Source organism: Lagenorhynchus albirostris, chromosome 18 (genome assembly GCF_949774975.1).
Source record: "Lagenorhynchus albirostris chromosome 18, mLagAlb1.1, whole genome shotgun sequence".
Classification (NCBI taxonomy): Eukaryota; Metazoa; Chordata; class Mammalia; order Artiodactyla; family Delphinidae; genus Lagenorhynchus; species Lagenorhynchus albirostris.
The window spans coordinates 18,704,025-18,723,374 of record NC_083112.1 but is presented as its reverse complement, the minus strand read 5'-3'; the positions used below and the strand labels follow the sequence as shown (position 1 = coordinate 18,723,374).

General features: G+C 43.8%; 1 protein-coding gene across 2 annotated transcripts; it reads left to right on the top strand.

Annotated features, from left to right (window-relative positions):
- Positions 1 to 2,212: 2,212 nt before the first annotated feature.
- CYSLTR2 (cysteinyl leukotriene receptor 2) lies at positions 2,213 to 19,013 on the top strand. 2 transcript variants are annotated; one of them, XM_060129152.1, is made up of 2 exons: positions 2,213 to 2,283; positions 17,618 to 19,013. In XM_060129152.1, exon 2 carries the CDS (start codon positions 17,619 to 17,621, stop codon positions 18,636 to 18,638), a length of 1,020 nt encoding a protein of 339 aa, XP_059985135.1. In that variant the 5' UTR covers positions 2,213 to 2,283; position 17,618; the 3' UTR covers positions 18,639 to 19,013. The 2 variants fall into 2 exon arrangements, with proteins under 2 accessions (XP_059985135.1, XP_059985136.1); XM_060129153.1 differs by lacking the exon at positions 2,213 to 2,283 and adding an exon at positions 2,336 to 2,372.
- Positions 19,014 to 19,350: the final 337 nt, after the last annotated feature.

Sequence of the window (19,350 nt, the reverse complement as noted above, 5' to 3'; positions counted from 1 at the left end):
GTTTTAGAAATTCTTATTCAGTTCGGTGTTATGATCTTAAAGTTATCAGAAACCTGCATTCTGAAGTACTTGTCAGGGTCTTCTCCATGAATTTCTTTGAAGAAAGCATTTTTTTGCAAGAACACTTTTGCAAAAGCATCAGGGTAAAGCAATAACCATCGACAAATGTCAAAAGACAAAAACAGCCATGGTTAAAGATCTGGTGAAAGTTCGCATACAGACACACAAAAATAACGCAACTGACAAATAAATTTAGTTATTTCTGTGACATACATTTGAAAATTATGACTGATAACATTATATCAGAATGTTAGGAATTTCATACCATTTCTAGAACACTTATGTATCTATACAAATACAACATAAAGAAAGCTTAGTATCACTTAACTGACAATGATTCTTATATAATTTAACATACCAAATAAGCCTAATCAGTTTAACTTATCTCCTTTAAAAGGTGAGAAAACAAATCTTTTGAGATGTTCCAGGGGCCTTCTAGAAAATCCCAACTTGCTTCCAGGTCAGAAAGACTCCAATTTAGAATTTGATTTTGAGAAGTTTGTCAAAAATGTCAAAACAATTTGACCCAGGTCAAGTTAGTCTTGCAAAATAAATTAAGCTTAATTTAATTTATTTTAGTTTAGCTTTAGTTGTGTGACTAAACTGGTTTTGTTTGCTCTTGGAATTTTCAAGGCTAGTCCCTGTTTGTTTTTTATTTTCACAACATGAATTTTAGGATGGAGTTTTTTCTATTTCTGTAAAAACATCGTGGAAAATTTGATAGAGATGGTGCTGAATCAGTTTGGGTAGTATATTAACAATATTGTCTTCCAATTCATGAACATGAGATATCTTTCCATTTATTTATGTCTTTCATATCTTTCAACCATGTTTTATTTTCAGTGTACGAGTCTTTTACCTCCCTGGTTAAGTTAATTCCTAAGTATTTTATTGTTTTTGATGCTATTATAAATGAAATTTCCTTTTTGGATTGTTCATTGTTAGTGTATAGAAATGCAATTGATTTTTGTGTATCCTGCCATTTTGCCAAATTTGTTTATTAGTTCTAGCAGGTCTCTGTGTGTGTGCACGCACATGCGTGTGCGCGTGTGTAATCTTTAGCGTTTTCTACATATAGGATTATATCATCTGTGAACAGACGTAATTTTACTTCTTTCTTTCCAATTTGGATACCTTTTATTTCTTGCCTAATGTTACTGCAACATTCAAGACATGCTGAGGATTTTAATGAAATTGTGAAGGTGAGAAATGGTTAGGCTTAGAACATATTTTGCAGGTAGAACCAATGAAATTGTTGGCTTGGATGTTGGCTGTGGGAGAGAGAGAGAAGTTAAGGATGATCTCTAGGTTTATGGTCAGATCAACTGGCTGAATCATTGTAGTGCTTTTTGATTAGATGGGGTAAATGGGAGAGCATACACTTGGATGGGGACTAGAAAAGCTGTATTTTGGCCATAGATGTGGATAATATAGTTAAAACAAGAAAATATGATGAGAAGAGGTCAGAAGACAGACTTTTGGGGCAAGCTCACATTTAGAGAAAGGATAGAAGAGAATCAGAAAGGGAAAGGAAAAAAAAGAGAGAAAAAAAGAAAGGGAAGCAAAGAGGAAACAATCCAAGGGATAGAATAAGAACCGAGAGTCGGAGAGACGAGGAGAACTGGCAGTGGTTAACTGCGCAAAACAAATTGAGGAAGGAAGATGAGGACTGAGAAAGGACCTTTAATGTGAGCAATGAGGATGCCATTGATAACTTTTGACAGCATTTTCAGCAGAATGGGTAAGGCCTCCACCCATGTGCAAGTAAGTTGAAAAAGCAAGAGGGAGATGGAAATTGCTCTAAATAGCTCAGAAGTGCTGTACTTACAAGGTGGTGCTGATGTTACTGCTGTGTGCAAACAAAAACATTTAGGAGAACTAAAAGCCACTTAAAACCCCTGAGTCTAGCCCATCACATCCCCTTGATCTGTTGTGAAAGATGCTGATAAAAACAGTCATTAGAGGGGCAGGGCTAATGCAGGTTTCTCCCTTTAGATGTAGTCCCTAAGTGGAAATCTTACCCTCTTCACACTCACACCAAAGTTCTATAGAGCACAGATGACTTTCTGACCAGAGTTCCTTATTCTCTTGCTATTGGCTGACACTGTTCATAAAATACAGTTTGCTGTTTCACTTTTCTTTGAAATGAGCAAGCTGAATTACTTGGAGGAGGAAGACGAGGTAGAGGAGACAGAGCCAACGCAGCTGAAAGAAAGAAAACTCGTGAGCATTTTAATCTTTGCTTTGTTAACTCATTGTTAAGAACTATGCTTTGCTTATCGCTTCATAGTAAGAAGAATAATTTTTAAAAAGTAAGTTTATTTTGTTCTACTATAAACTTTTTTCTACCAGATACATGATATTTTAAAAAATATTGGGAAAGTACAAAGAAGTAGAAGGAAGCAAAAACCACAGCTTCTATTGATATATTCAGGGCATTTCTTTCCATTCTTTTTTGGGTGTCTGCTTATGATTTTAGTTGATTTTCATAGTTGTGTTTGTACACAATGGATACATTTATATTCCTTTTATCCATTAGAGCATACATTTTCCCACATTGCTGTAAATACTTCATAATCATAATTTAAAATTGCTACATAGTATTGCATTGAGGAGATATACTCTACTTTACCCAAGCATTCCCCTATTTGGGGCCATAAAGCATTTTTCCTATTTTTATAGAGTGGGTCATTTGATTACATAAGATATATATTTTTTCCATTCAGAGTCTTGGTTTTTGAGGAGAGGAAGTTAGATTTGAGAATGTAGATTTTAGCAGTTTTACTGAGAGGCACAATGAGAGGGAAAGAGTTTGTGTGTGTGTTTATAATCTGCTTATAACCTTTGGGACCATAGTTGGTGGTTCTCAACTCTGGCTGTACATTCCGTCAGAATCACCTGATTCTAATCACCTGGGGAGATTAGAAAATTACCTTTAGAATAATTGAAAATTAACCTCTGGTGATGAGCCAGTCATCTGTAGGTTTTTTTAGTTTGGTTTGGTTTGGTTTGGTTTTTGTTTGTTTGTTTTTAACTTTCAAAAATTTCTCAGGTGGTTCTAATGGGTGGCAAGCGTGATAACAGCAGACCTAGGTTATTTGAAATATTTTCCTGTCTCTGATCCATACCTGAGAGTAATACACTTTAAGGGAAAGGGAGATACACTATCAGGCAAGCTGCCCAAATCTTCCTTTCAATACTGTATAAATAATGCAAAAGTAATTTGGGTGAAACGTCAAACTTCTAGCAATTTCTGTTCTCCACCTCAATCCCATAAACCCTTGAGACGAGAATCTACTTGAGAGTTCCAATTTACTAATGCTTTAAAGAGACGGGTCTGTTTCCAGTGCACTGGTGGTTAGAAGTTAGAGAGGTGGAGGCTCCAGAATGTTCTAAAAGTATCAGAATTAAGTCCAGCGTCTGTTAGTGTTCCGCCAAGGTGCCAGCCTTCCTTTCATTTGCAAACTCTTCAAGGATCAATGAATGACAAGGTGGGCATTTAATAGCTGGCCACTGCCATTAAATTTTATTAATGGCGAACAGAACCTGCTATGTTCGGAGCAGTGAAATAAGTTCCACGAAGCTGGAGTGGATTTTACTGAGGAGAGTGGTGGCGAGGTGACAGTCCGTATTGGAGGGCCCTGAGCTGGCCCCTGTGACGGAAGGAGGGGCTGGTGGAAACCTTCGGTAATAAGGGCATGTCTGCCTCAGAGGAGACACTGGGCGGCAGGGTGGTCTGGGGGAGTGGGGAGCCGGCAATGTGCTTTGCCCCTTGCTCTCTCCTTTTTAGGTCACACAAGCCCACTGTCCTCAGGCTACTGGCAGCTGGCTAGGACTCTTTCCTGGGCAATTCCCCTAGTTTTCAATTTTTGGAGACATAGGAAAACATTTTCTTCTCATCAGTTTCTTACTGTCCTTTACAGGCATCCTGCACCTGGCATACTGAAAAGTGCTTAGGCTTTTTTTCCCCTGGCAGCCGTCAGGCTCGCGTAGGCTTGCTAATGTATTGAAAGTGTACCATGTGCCAGGCTCGGTGCCGCTGGGGGGGCGTGGATTTCAGTGTGCTGCCTGCCTGGTCCCCTCAATACACCGAAAGGCTGAGTACTTGCTAATGCCCACACCACCAGTAAGGGCTAGAGCTAGGATTTGGAGCCTGTTGGGATCTACTCCCCAAATTTTCCTATGACTTCTTAACGCCTCTGAATCCTTCCAGGAATCCTATGCTGTTTAACTAACTACCTTGGTAAATAATTTCTTTGCTCCAAGAAGTGAATTTAATGATGGGATATGAAATGCCAAGGGGAAAGGCAGAGAGGGAGTTTTCATTTGGGTGAGTGGGCTTTGGGGGAGCCCCTGAGTCATGTCACTTAGTCACTTTGATTGTGGACGGGGAGAGTCCTAATGCTGACACAATCCCTTGGAAATTATTGGAATGAGTAGGGCAGTGGCCTCTGAGATAATACTTGCTGATTTTCTATCTTTGGAATCAGAAGACTTGGAAATCAGAGACTCAGCTGCAGAATGATTCTGTGGCCTTTCTTGGATCGGAAATTGGGTTAATAACAGATACCTCCCATCTTCCTTGATACACTGATGAAGTGCATTCGAAAATGATTTTTAAAATGCTTGGGACTTCCCTTGTGGTCCAGTGGTTAGGACTCTGTGCTCCCAACGCAGGGAGCCCAGGTTCGATCCCTGGTCAGGGAACTAGATCCCACATGCGTGCTGCAACTAAGAGTCCGCGTGCCACAGTGGTGATCCCGCGTGCTGCAACAAAGACCTGCAGCAGCCTAAATAAATAATTTTTTAAAAAGCTCAGGTATTTTTATAAAATTAAATCCACAATCAGCTTTATAGGCTTATATATTCTATTAACGTAGAAGAACCGAGAAGTTATGAGAGCCAGAGAGAAGACAGCACTAAGTCAAAATAATGCTTTAAAAAAAAAAAATGAAGCCATATCTCCAAGGAGCCCAGAGCTCTCCTTACATGGTAAGTTTTCTCTGTGTTGAATTTGTGGTTGTTTGGTTATTGTGGGGCCTGAGTGTTAGTGGTTCAGATGAACATGAAAGAAATGCTAGCTTTGGGAGAATATTAGAGAATGAAATAAGGCAATTCAACAAGGATGGAGGTGGGAAGAAGGATGTCGAGATACTGCCACGCGTGTCGCTCTCAGAGGCAGAGAGGCCCCTCATGGGCTGGGATGCCAACCTTCTGCTATAGGGTTCAGCCCTGCCATATCCCTGGGATAAGTTGTTCTCTGGGAGAACAACAAACAATGACATTGTGAAAAGACTCCAGTTTTAAGGTGTAGTTATCCCCAAAAGTGTCCCTAACCCACAGGCACCTTTTTGCACAGGGAAATTCTCAAGAACGGAATTTCAGAAGAGAACACGCAAACTGACCGATCAGGTAAATAGACGGGAAAAGCTTGTCAGCAAAAGAGAGAAAAAAGGCAGCTGTTGCTAAACCGTCAGCAAGACTCTGCTACTTAAAAGATTTGATATCTTGACCATACCAACACTCTCCAGATTATCAGTCTTCACCCATGCTGTCTTTGTCCTGATGGCAGCTCTGGCAATACACTTCTTCTTGAGGTGCTTCTTCCTCCATCTGCCCATGTGCATTTGGGGTGATGGATGTCATTTCACCACACACTCTGTGGTCTGAGCAAAAGTTCTCCTTTTAGTGGGAGAAGGCCACAGCTACCGTGCACTGCATGTCCAGCCTCCCCCCAAACGGGGCCTGACAGGCAGTATTTCAAGAGGGCCCAGCAGCCTGAGGCAGAGTCCAGGCAAGGAAGGCTTTGGTGGGTTCTCAGGCATCAGGGAAAGTGCTAGAAGGAGAGAGAGGCAGGTGTCAGCTAAAGGGCCCATGTAGATCGGCAGCAGTTAGGAATTGCTAAGAAGCTGACAACCCAATACCTGTGATTTCAAGACAAGATTCTAATTAGGAAACTTAATACCATAGAGTGTGTCTGGTCTTTAGAAATAAAATAGAAAACCAAGATAATGAAATTCAGAAGTTATTTGGGAGGGTTCTGAACTTCATCTGAACTTTCTAGAATTTAGTCAGGAAACCGGGCTGAAAGACTGATTAATCACCAATATCCCCCTTCCTACTGGCCCAATCCTGGTGGGTTCCTGAGGAATCTGGGGAGAAATGGTGAAGGGGGGCTGGACAGTTTCCTTGTGATAGAAGCCAGTGAGAGGAGGCGATTACAAGCGGGAAACTGCTCAGAGCACTCGGTCCCCCAAAGGATCCTCTGCCTGGTGGGACTGTTCCCACCCTTGCTGCAAGGATTCACTCAGCTCTTCCCCTTGACGGAAAACGGATCAGGTCCAAAGACTGCTCCTCAGGGCTTCAAGCTCTCCAGGAACCCCCAGAAATCTTGGGAAGAACACATTGACTTTTCTGTCTGCCGAGCTCTGGGGCAAGTCTGCCACAGTTTGGTTGGGATCTGGGAGGAGAGGTTGGGCCCTACGAGCTTTGCATCTTCCAAATGTGGACTCCTAGCCAGAGGACAGATATGAGACAATGAAACTCTACTTAGGCCATAGGCCCTGGAGGGGAAACTTCATGGTCATCCTGCAGGGAGAATTATCAGGCCCAGGACCCTGGCTGAGGAGTCCCTCTGGGGCCCAGAGCTGTTAAAGAGATCTTTGCAGCACAGAGAAAGTAAATTAGGGAATTTGCTCCTGGGGGACTTCCAAAGTCATAAATGCTATTTAACACCTACTGGTTTACAGCAGATCTGCAAGCACCCCTTTCCAGGATGGGCTGACTTCACAGCTATGAGGTGTGGGGAAGTAAACGGCATTCAGAAGGCAAAGGGGCATTAGGCTGGTGGTGTGAGACGTGACTTGCGCTTTGAGGCATTTGGGGAGAGACAGGGTGGGGGATCAGTAGCGGAATGCTCTGAGGTGCTGACTGCATGGAAACGGGGCCCCAGGTTGTTCACACCCCTGCTCCCTATTTATTCTGGAGGCCTGGAGACCAGCTCAGTTCCTCATTCAAAAGATGTAGTAATCTCAGATCTTTTCATTTGTATTTCTGTTTTGGTCTCCAAGCATTTAATTCACTTTATCCCTTGAAAAAATTCTAAAAGTGCAAGACTGTTCCTGGGAGGCTAAAGAAGTCTCCGAAGCTTTACGCTTCCGCCAGGACATTTGGAGCCAGTTACAACTGAGGGCTGAGCCAGCAGTGTTGGATTTCAAAAACGAGGTACTCACTGATACTTCTCTGTTTTGTGGGGCATATTAGTTTTGTACTCCAGGGCCTCTGGGATTTTGAGGTTGTAGCATCTTCCAATCCAGAGGGTCGAATCCTCTCTGCACAACTTCAGGGAGCTAAGTCTGTGAGCCTTTGCAGTAATAACAGCTAATGATGCTGAAAGCTCAGCCTCTGTGCACTGGTGCCGCATCAGATCTCGGAGACAGAGTTTTGGGTGAAGTAGAAAAGAATAGCTTTATTGCTTTGCCAGGCAGTGGGGGACACAGTGGACTCCTGCCATTGAAACTGTGTGTCCCAACCCAGGAGGACTGGATGAGTTTTAGAGCAAACGATTCAAGGATGGGGCTGCTGAACAAGATTAGCGTGTGTGCAGCACCCACGCTCCTAATCTGGTCTCAGGTGATCTGCTGCTTCTTTTTTTTTGGCCATACCAATGTGGCATGTGGTCTCTTAGATTCCCCCGACCAGGGATCAAACCGTGCCCCCTGCGTTGGGAGCACGGAGTCTTAACCACTGGACTTCCAGGCAGGTCTCTCAGGTAATCTTCTCAATGAGCTTCTCTGGTTTCTTTAATCTGGCCTCAGGTGGTCTTCTCTGGTATGAAGAATGCTGACATCTTCCATGTGTTGGGTTTTAATTCTGTGAAGAGCTTAAAGACATTGTTATGTGTATCCCTTGAGGCAGAACCAGGACTCTGTCCCAAGGCTGCACTCTTGTTTCTTGGCTGCCCCTCCCTTGTCTCTGCATCCCTCACTTTCCCGGATTAGCAACTGTTTGAATCTGCCCTTTGGATCTCAGGGAAGGTCATGGACGTTGGAGTCTGTTCCCTATAAGAAAAGGGGGACAGAAAGGCTTCTGTGCCAGGTTTCACTAACATATGCTGCTTTCTCCTCTGGTTCAGGCTCTGACCTCAGTGCCACTCACATGTTTTCTTGCTTAATCCTCACAACAACTCAGAGAAGTAAGGACTATTGTCTTCATTATCTCTAGTTTACTGATAAGGATCTGAGGCCGGGAGGTAAAGGTGGCTGTCCAAGGTCACAGAGGGCTGGTGAGTGAAAGAACCAGGATTCAAACCAGAGTTTGTGTTCTTACCTTCTGCTCTACTACTTCTTCCCTGCAGCAGAGAGGAAACCTTGTCATTCCTTTCTCCATTTTAATCATTAAATCATCTCTCAGCCTTTGCTTTTATATTTTTACAAATGCTCTGAGATCTTTTCGCCTCTTTAATCATATGCCTAAGCCCACACTTTGAGATTTAATCGTAGTAGTAAACGTCATTGTGTGCTCACCCTGTGCAAAATACTTCACGTTCTTTATGCTGTTTACAGATAAGGAAGCTGAGACTCTGAGAAGATAAGTTATTTGTGCAAGATTCCCAAGCTTGAAAGTGGCAGATTTGGCTCTATGACCTTACACCAACATTTCTATGAACTTCAAAAAGCATGTTCTATTTGCCATTGCACAGTATGCAGTAGCTCTGGGAGCTAAAATCCAAGTCATGCTCTAAAGTTATTAGGGAAGATACAGAGCATTATTGTGGAGAGAGTTGTGATTTGCAGGTTGGGTTATTAAAACAGAAGCTTCCCACTATGGAGAACTTCAAACCCACAAGGACATGGCGGTTGGACGTAGACATAAGTGAGGAGGAGAAGAAGACTAATGGGGCTGTGAATTCACCTGGACCATCAGATTCTGTAATCTGTGTCTAACACATGCACTTTATGAGCCTGCTATGGCAACTCATTTGTCTAGTGATTAAGAGTTTACCAAGTTCCCTCAAATATGTGTTTGGCCTAATAAGGTATGCAAAATCAGTAGAGGACTGTCTCTTCCTCTTGCAAGTCTCATAATCTGGAGAGGCCAGTGTAATGTCTGCCTAAGATGTATCTATCAAAGCACATGAAGAATTAATTTCAGGCTGCTGTAGTTGATTTACAAGTGCTGCAGGAGTGATAAAAAAGAGAGAGACCCGTGAGAAGTGTCAGTTGGGTAAGGTGACATGCAGAAGGTGATACAGGTGTTGAAGAAGAGGATTTGGCTTGACTAGAGTTGGGCACCCTGCAGATCGGGGACGAGGGGGATAGAGAAGAGGGGAAAGGCAGAGATAAAAGAGAGCAGAGTGAATGGCACAGGTACGTGCCTGAAGAAGTGCAAATCCAGGTTTCTGCTGCCCGACGTTAAGAAGCAGCAAAATAATAGCAATAATGTCAGCTTTACGGTTTTCAAAGTGCTTTTACATCCATTATTGCATTTGCTCCTCTCAGCGCTCTTTTCTGATATGGAGTCCAGGGGCAGCATTACCCTCATTTTACAGACACACTTCCCCAAAGAAGCTAAGTGATGTGTTAGTCAAGGCCATGTGTACCGAGAAACTGGCAGACCAGGACCCAGACTTCTGTGCTTTTCCCACCATCTGTCACTTTGTGGCAGGCTCCACTAGCTGAATCTCATTTACGAAAATACAGGTATTGCTGGGACGAGGGGTGCAAAGTCTTAGAGCTAGAAAGTGGGACGGTTGGGAGTCAAATCACATCTACTGGACTTCAGGTTCAGTGTACATTCTACTCTAGCCCTGTTCAGGTGTCTGATGTTGAAAAGATAGGACAAGAAATGAACAGAAGAAGGCATTGAAGTCATTTGTAGGAGACAGGCTGAGAGTAAGAAGGTGTCTCAAGAGAAGAGAATGCATCTTCCCTCCCTGACTTCCTCCAAAAACAAGCTCTTCACAGAAGCTGAGCTGAGATGTTCTCTCTCTCCTCTGAGAAAGTGTTCACTTTCTCAACCCCTGCTCCTTTATCAGCTTCCTGGCCTTGGGTCCCACCCCACCCCCTCTGAACGCTGATAAGCTTATTGCTAAATCTCCTGACACTTGACACTTTTTAACCCCACTGACCACTCCCCCCTCCTTGAAGTTGCATTCTTTTTTTTTTTTTTTTAACCTGGGCCCTCAGCAGTGAAAGCGTGGAGCCCTAACCACTGGACCACCAGGGAATTCCCAGAAGTTGCCTTCTTGATTCGTGTCTTATCATTCGGCCAGTCTTTCTGAATCGTCTTTCCAGGCTCCCATTCTCTCTGCCTGTCCCTTAATTGTTGACGTTCCCCGAGATTCTGTTCTTGACCCTCTTTCCTTCTCTGCTCTTAAACCCCTGCAGGAGCTCCTCCACTCTTCTGGCTTCAGGTACCAAGTGCTGATGGCCCCTAAATTCATCAGGCTGTAGACTGTAATGGGACAGTTCTTGCATGTGTTTTGTCGACTTAAAAAAAAAAAAAAAAGTACAATGCAAGAGTTGCAAGTTAAGTTTTAGTTGGGGCAAAATGTGGACTGCAGCCCGGGAGACAGCAATTCAGATAGCTCTGAGAAACTGCTCCAAAGAGGTCGTGGGGGGAAGAGGTCAATATATATGTGATTTTGGTGAAGGGGGAATACGTGCAATCAAGCACATATTTTTGCAGAAGTTCTCATCAGGGTTTCTGCTAGTCACGAGGAGCAGACGTCACCATGAAGGAATTTAGTGCTTTTCTGGATACGAGGAGATGCAAGAATTGGGCTCATAAAATCAGCTACTGAAAATATCTAACTATCTGAAGACCTGTTCTGCCAATTTTTCTCAGAGCACCGAGTGCCTCATTCCTGATCTCCACCCTGAATTCCTTTCAGGGGGTGTTGAAGGTCAGCAGCTGCAGTGGCACCTGATTTAATCCTTGTAGAGGTAGATGGCAAGTGCTAATTTGTAGTTGACCGTTTCATAAATGCTTCAAATTCAAAATGCCCCAACTTGAACTCATTTTACCACCCCAAACAGCAACTTCCTCTTATTCTTCTTCTGTTCTTTTTAACAATGTAATGTACCTTTCTCCCCCTCAAAATACATGAGAGGATCCTTGACCATCCCCACCTCCAACTGCCCCTGACCTTCCATAATTAGTCCATCCCCAACTCCAGTCAACTCTCCTTCCTTTCTACTCTCAATCTCATCTAGATATGTTCACCCCCTCTTTCCTGGACCATCACAAGAGCATCCCCACGTGTCTCTCAGGACCTAGGCTTGCCTTCTTCCAAAAGGTCCTCCATCCGCTGCCAGAATCACACCTTTAAAATGCAGATCTGCTCCCCACAATTCAAGGGCTCTCATTGCCGTCAAGATAAACCCCAAATTCCCCAGTGTGGATGTAAGTCATTCTCAAACTACCCTCTGCCCACCTCGTCCTTCCTTTCATGCCTCACCTAGACTCTCATATTTGCACTTCCTCAAACTGTGTCCCTGCATCTTAGGGCCTCGGTCTTTGGGCTCTGCTGCCAGGTCACAGGCTTGTTACCTGAGAACCGCAGGTAAGCACACCTGTGGACTTACAGTCCTGGTCAGTGCTGATAATGGGGGCAGGATGTGTGACAGGGTCTATCCTGGCAAGGCATCAAAATATATATATTTTTTCTAAGTATAAATAAAAATAACTTCTGTGAGGTTTTGAACAGTTGCAGCTTTGCAGGGACCATGAAAACATTCTAATCATCCACATAAGCTCTTCGTCCTCATTAGCCTTTGGTCACGCAGCATGTTTAGTTTTCTTCATACCTGAAATCTGGAATCTCCATCTGCTGCTGCTTTGCATTGTTTCTTCTTTGTTGTTTTATTATCAGTAAGGCTGCAAGAGACAAAGCCTCAATTCTTTCTTTGTCTCAAGACCGCTTTCAGTCCCGGAAGCTGTGCTCTCCCTCTAAGGCAGTGCAAATTACACTGTCAATTTATGTCCTAATTTTCCTTGAATTTACCTCTTCATCTATTTCTCAGCTTCCTGTCACATACTTAATTGGTCTGGCTGATTTTTACAGACACTTCTAACAGGCCATTTCTTTTTCTTTTCTTTCTTTCTTTTTTTTTAAACAGTCTAGTGAAAGTTTGCAGTGTGGTGTAGTGAAGTGTATTTTTTATGGGCGGAAAAGAACAATCAAAGTGGTTTAAAGATTTCTCAAGAGAAAGTGGCGAGCTTAATGGAGTTGTGGATCTGAGCTGGCCCTGCTTTTAGCCTGTGGCGGTTGGCTAAATGAGCCTTCTAGGAAGGGTGTTTGTGTATTTTCTTTCTTTAGCTTTGCAAAGATTAAGGTGCTCTTGGAATCAAAGTCCCAGCTTCTGTAGTTATCCTCTTCCTACAAGTGGGGCTGTTTGATAGCCTTGGACCACTCCCACTCCCGTCCCCCTCCAGCCCCTCCAGGACCCAGAACCAATCGCAATCTGAGGCAGAGGAATTGAAGTAACTCTGGGACTCAGTGTTACCCTTGGGGTAGATCTGATCCTGATCTGGTGCCTCGATTCTAAAATTGGGCATCTCTCTTTTTCCCGAGATTTGGTCCCCGCCTCAACAGGGGAAAAGGGCCTCTGTCTTGGCGTCCCTGGCCTGCATCTCTGTGCCCAAAGTATTGTCCAGCACTGAGGTTCTCCATGACTCAGGGCCTGCCTGCAATGGCCGACCCTCCTCTCAGATCCAAAGTCCTCTTCTTCCATCATGGCCTGGAAGTACAAAGGGCCTTGCTGCTTGCAGACTGACCTTCCCTCGTGAGTTATGCCTTCCTCCCCAATTGCTCAAGAAGTCCCTGTTGCTAGGGTCTGTTGCTGGTCCCCCCATATCCCTCAGTTCCCTTGTGGAGCAACTGTTACCATCGTTTTTATGATCTCTTGTCTGTGCTCATACCTGCTGGATCCCATGCTCTGCCTGTGATAAGGGACTTTCCCCAGCATCTGTAGCTGTCCTTGCACACTTGCCACCCCCAGTGAAGGAGGAGTGCAGGGCGGGGTCCCAGGTTGCCCATCTCATTGCAATTTACTGGCCCTGTCGGTCTTGAGATGGGAGAAGTGGTTTTAAGGTCTTCATGGTCAAAAAGTTTAAGGACTTGATTGCTTTCAAGTCTATTTCTACTTTTTCAGACCCTTTCCTGATATAAGCTTTTCCTAAGATTATATCCGAATCCTGGCTTCGAGGTCAGGGCTGTGTGGACAAGACTCTGTCCTTTTCAAAAAAGGCCATTTGTAATGGAACACATCATGAGAATTCCTCAGGCTTAGCTCCCTTGCCTGCCTCTTTGTCCTCTGAGCTCTGTGTTAACCCTGGTTCCAGTGCTCTGCCCATCCAGAGCTGACACATAACTGTGACGCCTAATCCAACTCCACGTTGGCTTCATGGTCTGTGCATGCTGCCTGTACTATTTCTAGCATTTCAACTCTGTACTACCTGATTTGGGGTTTGATCCTTCTGTCTCGGCCCCGCCAACCAACAGAATCTCTAATTCTCTCTAATGTTAAGACAAAATCTCCAAGCTTCTGTTTTTGCTGTATTCCCTTTCCCAAGTCAGGCCTACAGACTTCCAGCCTCTATGTGATGATTTCTCTGAACTGTATCTCCAAGCCCAGCTAATGGCCTCACCATTCTCCCTGCAACCCAAGCTAGAAACTTCAGACTTGCTGGTGAGACAGATCAGAAGGGGAGGGAGAGCCATCATCCGTGCAATCAGAGCTAAGGCCCTGGAGTCATCTCAGAAATAGGATGTGACATATCAGCTTCGCATAGGAGAAATTGCATCCGGTCAGTCTACTCCTAGGCCTCAAAAAAATCAATTTACGCAAACCAGACTCACAGGGGTCTAAATTTTCACCCACAATTCTTTTTTTTTTTTTTTAATTTATTTATTTTTGGCTGAGTTGGGTCTTCGTTGCTGCGCTTGGGCTTTCTCTAGTTGCGGTGAGTGGGGGCTATTCTGCATCGTGGTGTGCAGGCTTCTCAGTGCGGTGGCTTCTCTTTTGTTGTGGAGCATGGACTCTAGGCACGTAGGCTTCAATAGTTGTGGCACGCGGGCTCAATAGTTGTAGCTCGTGGGCTGTAGAGCACGGGCTCAGTAGTTGTGGTACATGGGCTTAGTTGCTCCGTGGCATGTGGGATCTTCCTGGACCAGGGCTCGAACCGGTGTCCCCTGCATTGGCAGGTGGATTCTTAACCACTGTGCCACCAGGGAAGTCCTTTACCCAGAATTCTGATTTGTATATTTACAATGGGCGATTTCACTTTACTGGAATCTTCCATTCACGATCCACAGTCCACACTTCCGGAGAGGCCTGACTAAGCTGAGGGGTCATCAGAAGGTTCTCTGGTAGACTGAGAGCAAAGGAGTGGAGAAGGCTTCAGATAGTTTCACAATAAAAAGGTCAGAATAATCTGAGAGTAATCAGTGTTTCTGTAGAGTATACCTTTGTAGTAAACACCAAGAGGAGTGTACTTTTTACTTTCCATGTGAATGTGGGAATTGAGGTCATCAACTCTTCCGTGCGGTCAGTGGGATAACAAACGTTGAAGCTAGATCATTCCTGCGCTGATTCATGTGAGTGGAGCAGCTAGAGAGCGCTTACTTGGTGCCAAGTACCCTGTAAGACTCTCTCTATCTCTCCTGTAATCCTGACAACAGCTCTATGAAACATATGTTACATATCCCTACTGTGGGTTGAATTATGTCCCCTGAAAGATACGTCCAAGTTCTCACCCCAGGTTCCAAATAAGCACTGTCGTCTTATTTGGAAATAGGATCTTTGCAGGTATAATTAGTTAAGATGAGGTCATATTGGATTAAGGTAGGTCCTAGGCCCAGTATGACTGGTGTTCTTATAAGAAGAGGAGAAGATACAGACACAGACACACAGTAGGAAGATGATGGAAAGATACAGAAGGGAAATACCATGTGACAGAGTCACGTGGCGTATGCATCTACAAGCCAAGGAATACCATGGACTGGGGGTAACCGCCAGAGGCTGGAAGAGGCAAAGAATTCTTCCCTAGAGCCTTCAAAAGAAGCATGGCCCTGCTGACACCTTGATTTCAGACTTATGGCCTCCAGAACTTGAGAAAATACATTTATGTTGCTTTATGCCCCCCAGTGTGTGGTACTTTGTTAAGGCAGCCCTAGAAAACTAATACAATCTCCATTTTTACAAACAACATAATGGATGCCCAGAAATGCTCATTTCCCCAGTAGGAAATGCTTAGAACCCCTTGACTTCAGATACTTGAACCCTTGTTGACTGATCTGGCCCATTAAGTAGGGATCCTCTTCTTTTTCTATCAAAACCATTTTCTAGATAAATTACATAATAACATCAGCATTTCACAGGGAAGATTTTGTAGAACATTTGTGGGATATTAGATTGTGTTAGTGTGCAAAAAAGTTTTCAGAGTCAGAAAAAGGAGGCATACTCTGTTATTAAGAAGACTTTTTTTTTCTTTTAGGACCTCTTAGAGCCTTTAACATGAGTTATGAATCTCCAAGAGAGGGACACTAAAGCTTGCTGTGTTTCTCAGGCTGATCTGAACACAGAAGCCTTTTCTTACACAAAGCATCTCGTGGAATTTGTAGTTTATGGAAGATAATTTGGGAAGTGCTGAGTTAAAGAAAAAACTTTTTTTTTTTACATCATTTACATGTCAACCGTGTTTTCTGAGTTGCACCTCCACACGGGTCTCTGAAGGAGAATTGAAAAACATACTTACTGCATCAGAAGTATATTTACAAACCATATATTTTGGGTAGGTTAATTTAACTAATGTTTTACCATACTTCTTTTAGTTTTTAGATCATTATGTGAATTCTCAGAGTCAGTGTCTTCTAGTCAAAGGCCTATAGGAACAAACCTGTAGTTGAACACAGTTGGGTTTATTGATTTGTGGTATCAATGCAGAATGCACACCATGGGAAATTAGGACATCTCAGAAAGAGAGTGTTAGGAAGGAATTATTATAGGATCTGTGCTTGTGTAATTTGGGGCTTAGATTCAAAAAGGCAGGATTTTGAAGCAATGAAAATGGTTATTAGTTCTTAGACTCTGAAAAACAGGGGTCCAGACTATCATACCCAGACAAAGAAAATACGCCCCCCCACACAATCTACCTGTTTTTTCCTAGACATCCAGAAGGTTCCCCCTACCTCTGCAGTCATGGGCTGTTCTGTAGTGTTTATCTAGGTGAGGCAAGAAATGTCGAGTATAAATTTCTCTTTGGCCAGCAAAGAAGAAATTAAGAGCCATGTGATTATCCATGACAACTCTGCCTAATGAATTTACATTTAAACCAAGGCTTGGTCAAAGATAAACAAAGCTGCACACTTCTTAAAGTGGTAAGACAGATTTTATTCAGTGATATACTACTGCAATAGGGAAAAGAGTCCAACATGAACTGAACTCAGAGGTAACTGGATGTTTTAAAGGGAGAGAATGAAGGATAGGAGAGGGGAGTGAGCAGGGGCTCAGTAGAGCCAGGGAATTAAAAAATTACGGAAAGTAGAACTTGGTGGTGCAGTGATTAAGAATCCGCCTGCCAATGCAGGGGCACGGGTTCGAGCCTGGATCCAGGAAAATCCCACATGCTGCAGAGCAACTAAGCCCACGTGCCACAACTACTGAGCCTGCGCTCTAGAGCCCATGCTCCGCAACAAGAGAAGCCACCGCAATGAGAAGCCCACGCACCACAATGAAGAGTAGCCCCTGCTCGCCGCAACTAGAGAAAGCCCGCGCACAGCAACCAAGACCCAACACAGCCAAAAATAAATAAATAAAATAAATATTTTTCTTTAAAAATTACAGAAAGTAGGAAGGGAAGGTTGATCCAAGTGGAAAGCATCTGGGTTTGCTAACTGGAGCTTATAGAAGTTAGGCTCTAAGCTCTTTCCACAGAGGCTGGAGGCAGAGGCCCTGTGTCCAGGTACGGGCTGGAACAAACAGAAAATTCTTTCAGCAGGCTTGAGTTTTCTCAGGCTATGTAAGAATGGGAGGGTATGGTCATCCTAGAGATGCAGCCTTGAGCTGTTAAAAACCATATTAGAACTTTTATGTTAGCTGTTATTCAAGTCTGTGTAGGCCAAGGTTGACACCTGGTTGAGAAGAGGACTCAGAAGAGCTTGGCTAGAGTTTGATCAAGAAGAGAATCTTTGTCAGCTTCCAGAGCAGAAGCTGTGTAATTGATGACCTTCTCCAGGGTCAGAGACAAGCTTTGGAGGATTCTCATTTGGGCACTGGGCAAAAGTCCCCCCAGTTTGAGGATTCAGCTTCAACCAAATAAATTAATGTTTATTCTGCATTCCAGAAATTTATCATGAAATGTAATGAAGCATACAGTAAAGACATATAGTAAAAGTATAAGCATACAGTCAAAGTGTAAGCATATAGTAAAATATAGCCAATATTTTTTGACTCACGTTTCAAAGAGAAGCTAGTATTTCTCTCTGTTTCATTAAAACCTGGGAAAATGTCAGCAGGAAGTAACTTTCTGTATCTGTTTCTTTTTAATTCAGCATGGAGAGAAAACCTGTGTCCTTAGCTCCGTCCATCTCCATATCAGAAATGGAACCCAACGTCAACTTCAGCAATCACAGTAGCAACAGGAACTGTACGATTGAAACCTTCAAGAGAGAATTTTACCCCATCGTGTACCTGGCAATATTTATCTGGGGAGCCTTGGGGAATGGCTTTTCTATATATGTTTTCCTGCAACCTCATAAGAAGTCCACATCTGTGAACATTTTCATGCTAAATCTGGCCATTTCCGATCTCTTGTTCACAGCCACACTGCCCTTCAGGGTTGACTATTATCTCAGAGGCTCCAATTGGATATTCGGGGACCTAACCTGCAGAATTATGTCTTTTTCTATGTATGTCAACATGTACAGCAGCATTTATTTCCTGACTGTGTTGAGTGTTGTGCGTTTCCTGGCAACGGTTCACCCGCTGCGGCTCCTTCATGCCACTAGCGTCAGGAATGCCTGGATTTTATGTGGGACCATATGGATCTTTATCATGGGCTCCTCAACACTGCTGCTGAAAAATGGCTCTGAGCTGAAGGGCGATGTCACCTCGTGCTTGGAGCTGAATCCCAATAAAGCCACTAAGCTGAAGACCATGAACCACATTGCCTTGGTGGTGGGCTTTCTGCTGCCATTCTGCACGCTCAGCATCTGTTACCTGCTGATCATTCGAGCTTTGTTAAAGGTGGAGGTCCCAGAATTAGGGCTGCGTCCTTCTCACAGGAAAGCGCTAACCACCATCATCATTGCCTTGATCATCTTCCTCCTGTGCTTCCTGCCCTATCATATACTGAGAACCCTCCACTTAGTCGAGTGGAAAGTGGATAAATGCAAAGAGAGTCTGCATAAAGCTGTGGCCGTCACACTGGCTTTGGCAGCGGCCAACAGCTGCTTCAACCCTTTGCTCTATTACTTTGCTGGCGAGAATTTTAAGGACAGACTAAAGTCTACACTCAGGAAATGTCATTCACACCAAACAAAGTGCAGCTTTCCTGTGTGTGTGTGTGGTTAAAAAAGGAAACAAGAGTGTGAGGGGTTATTAGGTGAGGCTGTCCCTATGTCCTTGTGTCCACCTTCATTCACACGTAGTCTGCAAATGACTGTGTATTTATACCATTTCCAACAAAGGTCGATTCCCAAGATTGAACTGACCATGACTTTTGTTCATAAGACCTACTTCAGAATTTTCATTCAGTGTATCTTCAGTGTTTGAGTCTAAATAGAGAGTATAGCAGGAAAAATCCCTATTAGAGTCTTGCAACTTGAAATGTCAGACTGGGAAAAAATGCTGAGCACGGTGACTGCTGCTTCTCATCGGATCCTGTACCAGATCTCTGGCCCACTAGGCATTCTAAATTCTTAATTTTAAGGCCACCCCAACATTCCTAGCTTCTCCTCTTCCCTCTTCAATCCCCTGAGACATAGCCGGTTAACAAAGCTACTGGAGGCCCCAGAGCAGATAAGAAAAGCATCCTTAGAACTCAGGAGAAGGACTTAAGACTGTGAAGAGGAAGGCTGTCCTCTAACGAAGCAGAGTCAAGGTCCCCAACAAGCACAGAGGGACAGAAACAGGGAGAAGAGAGAAAGGGGAAAAAAGAATTTCATTTTGCGCTAGGAGAGGGTCTCTAGCACACTGAAGGCAAAGGGCATGCCTCTCTCTTGTCAGGGGGTGAGGAAAACAGGAAGAGTAGGAGGAAGACCTGGGGCATTGCCCTAGCAGGTGG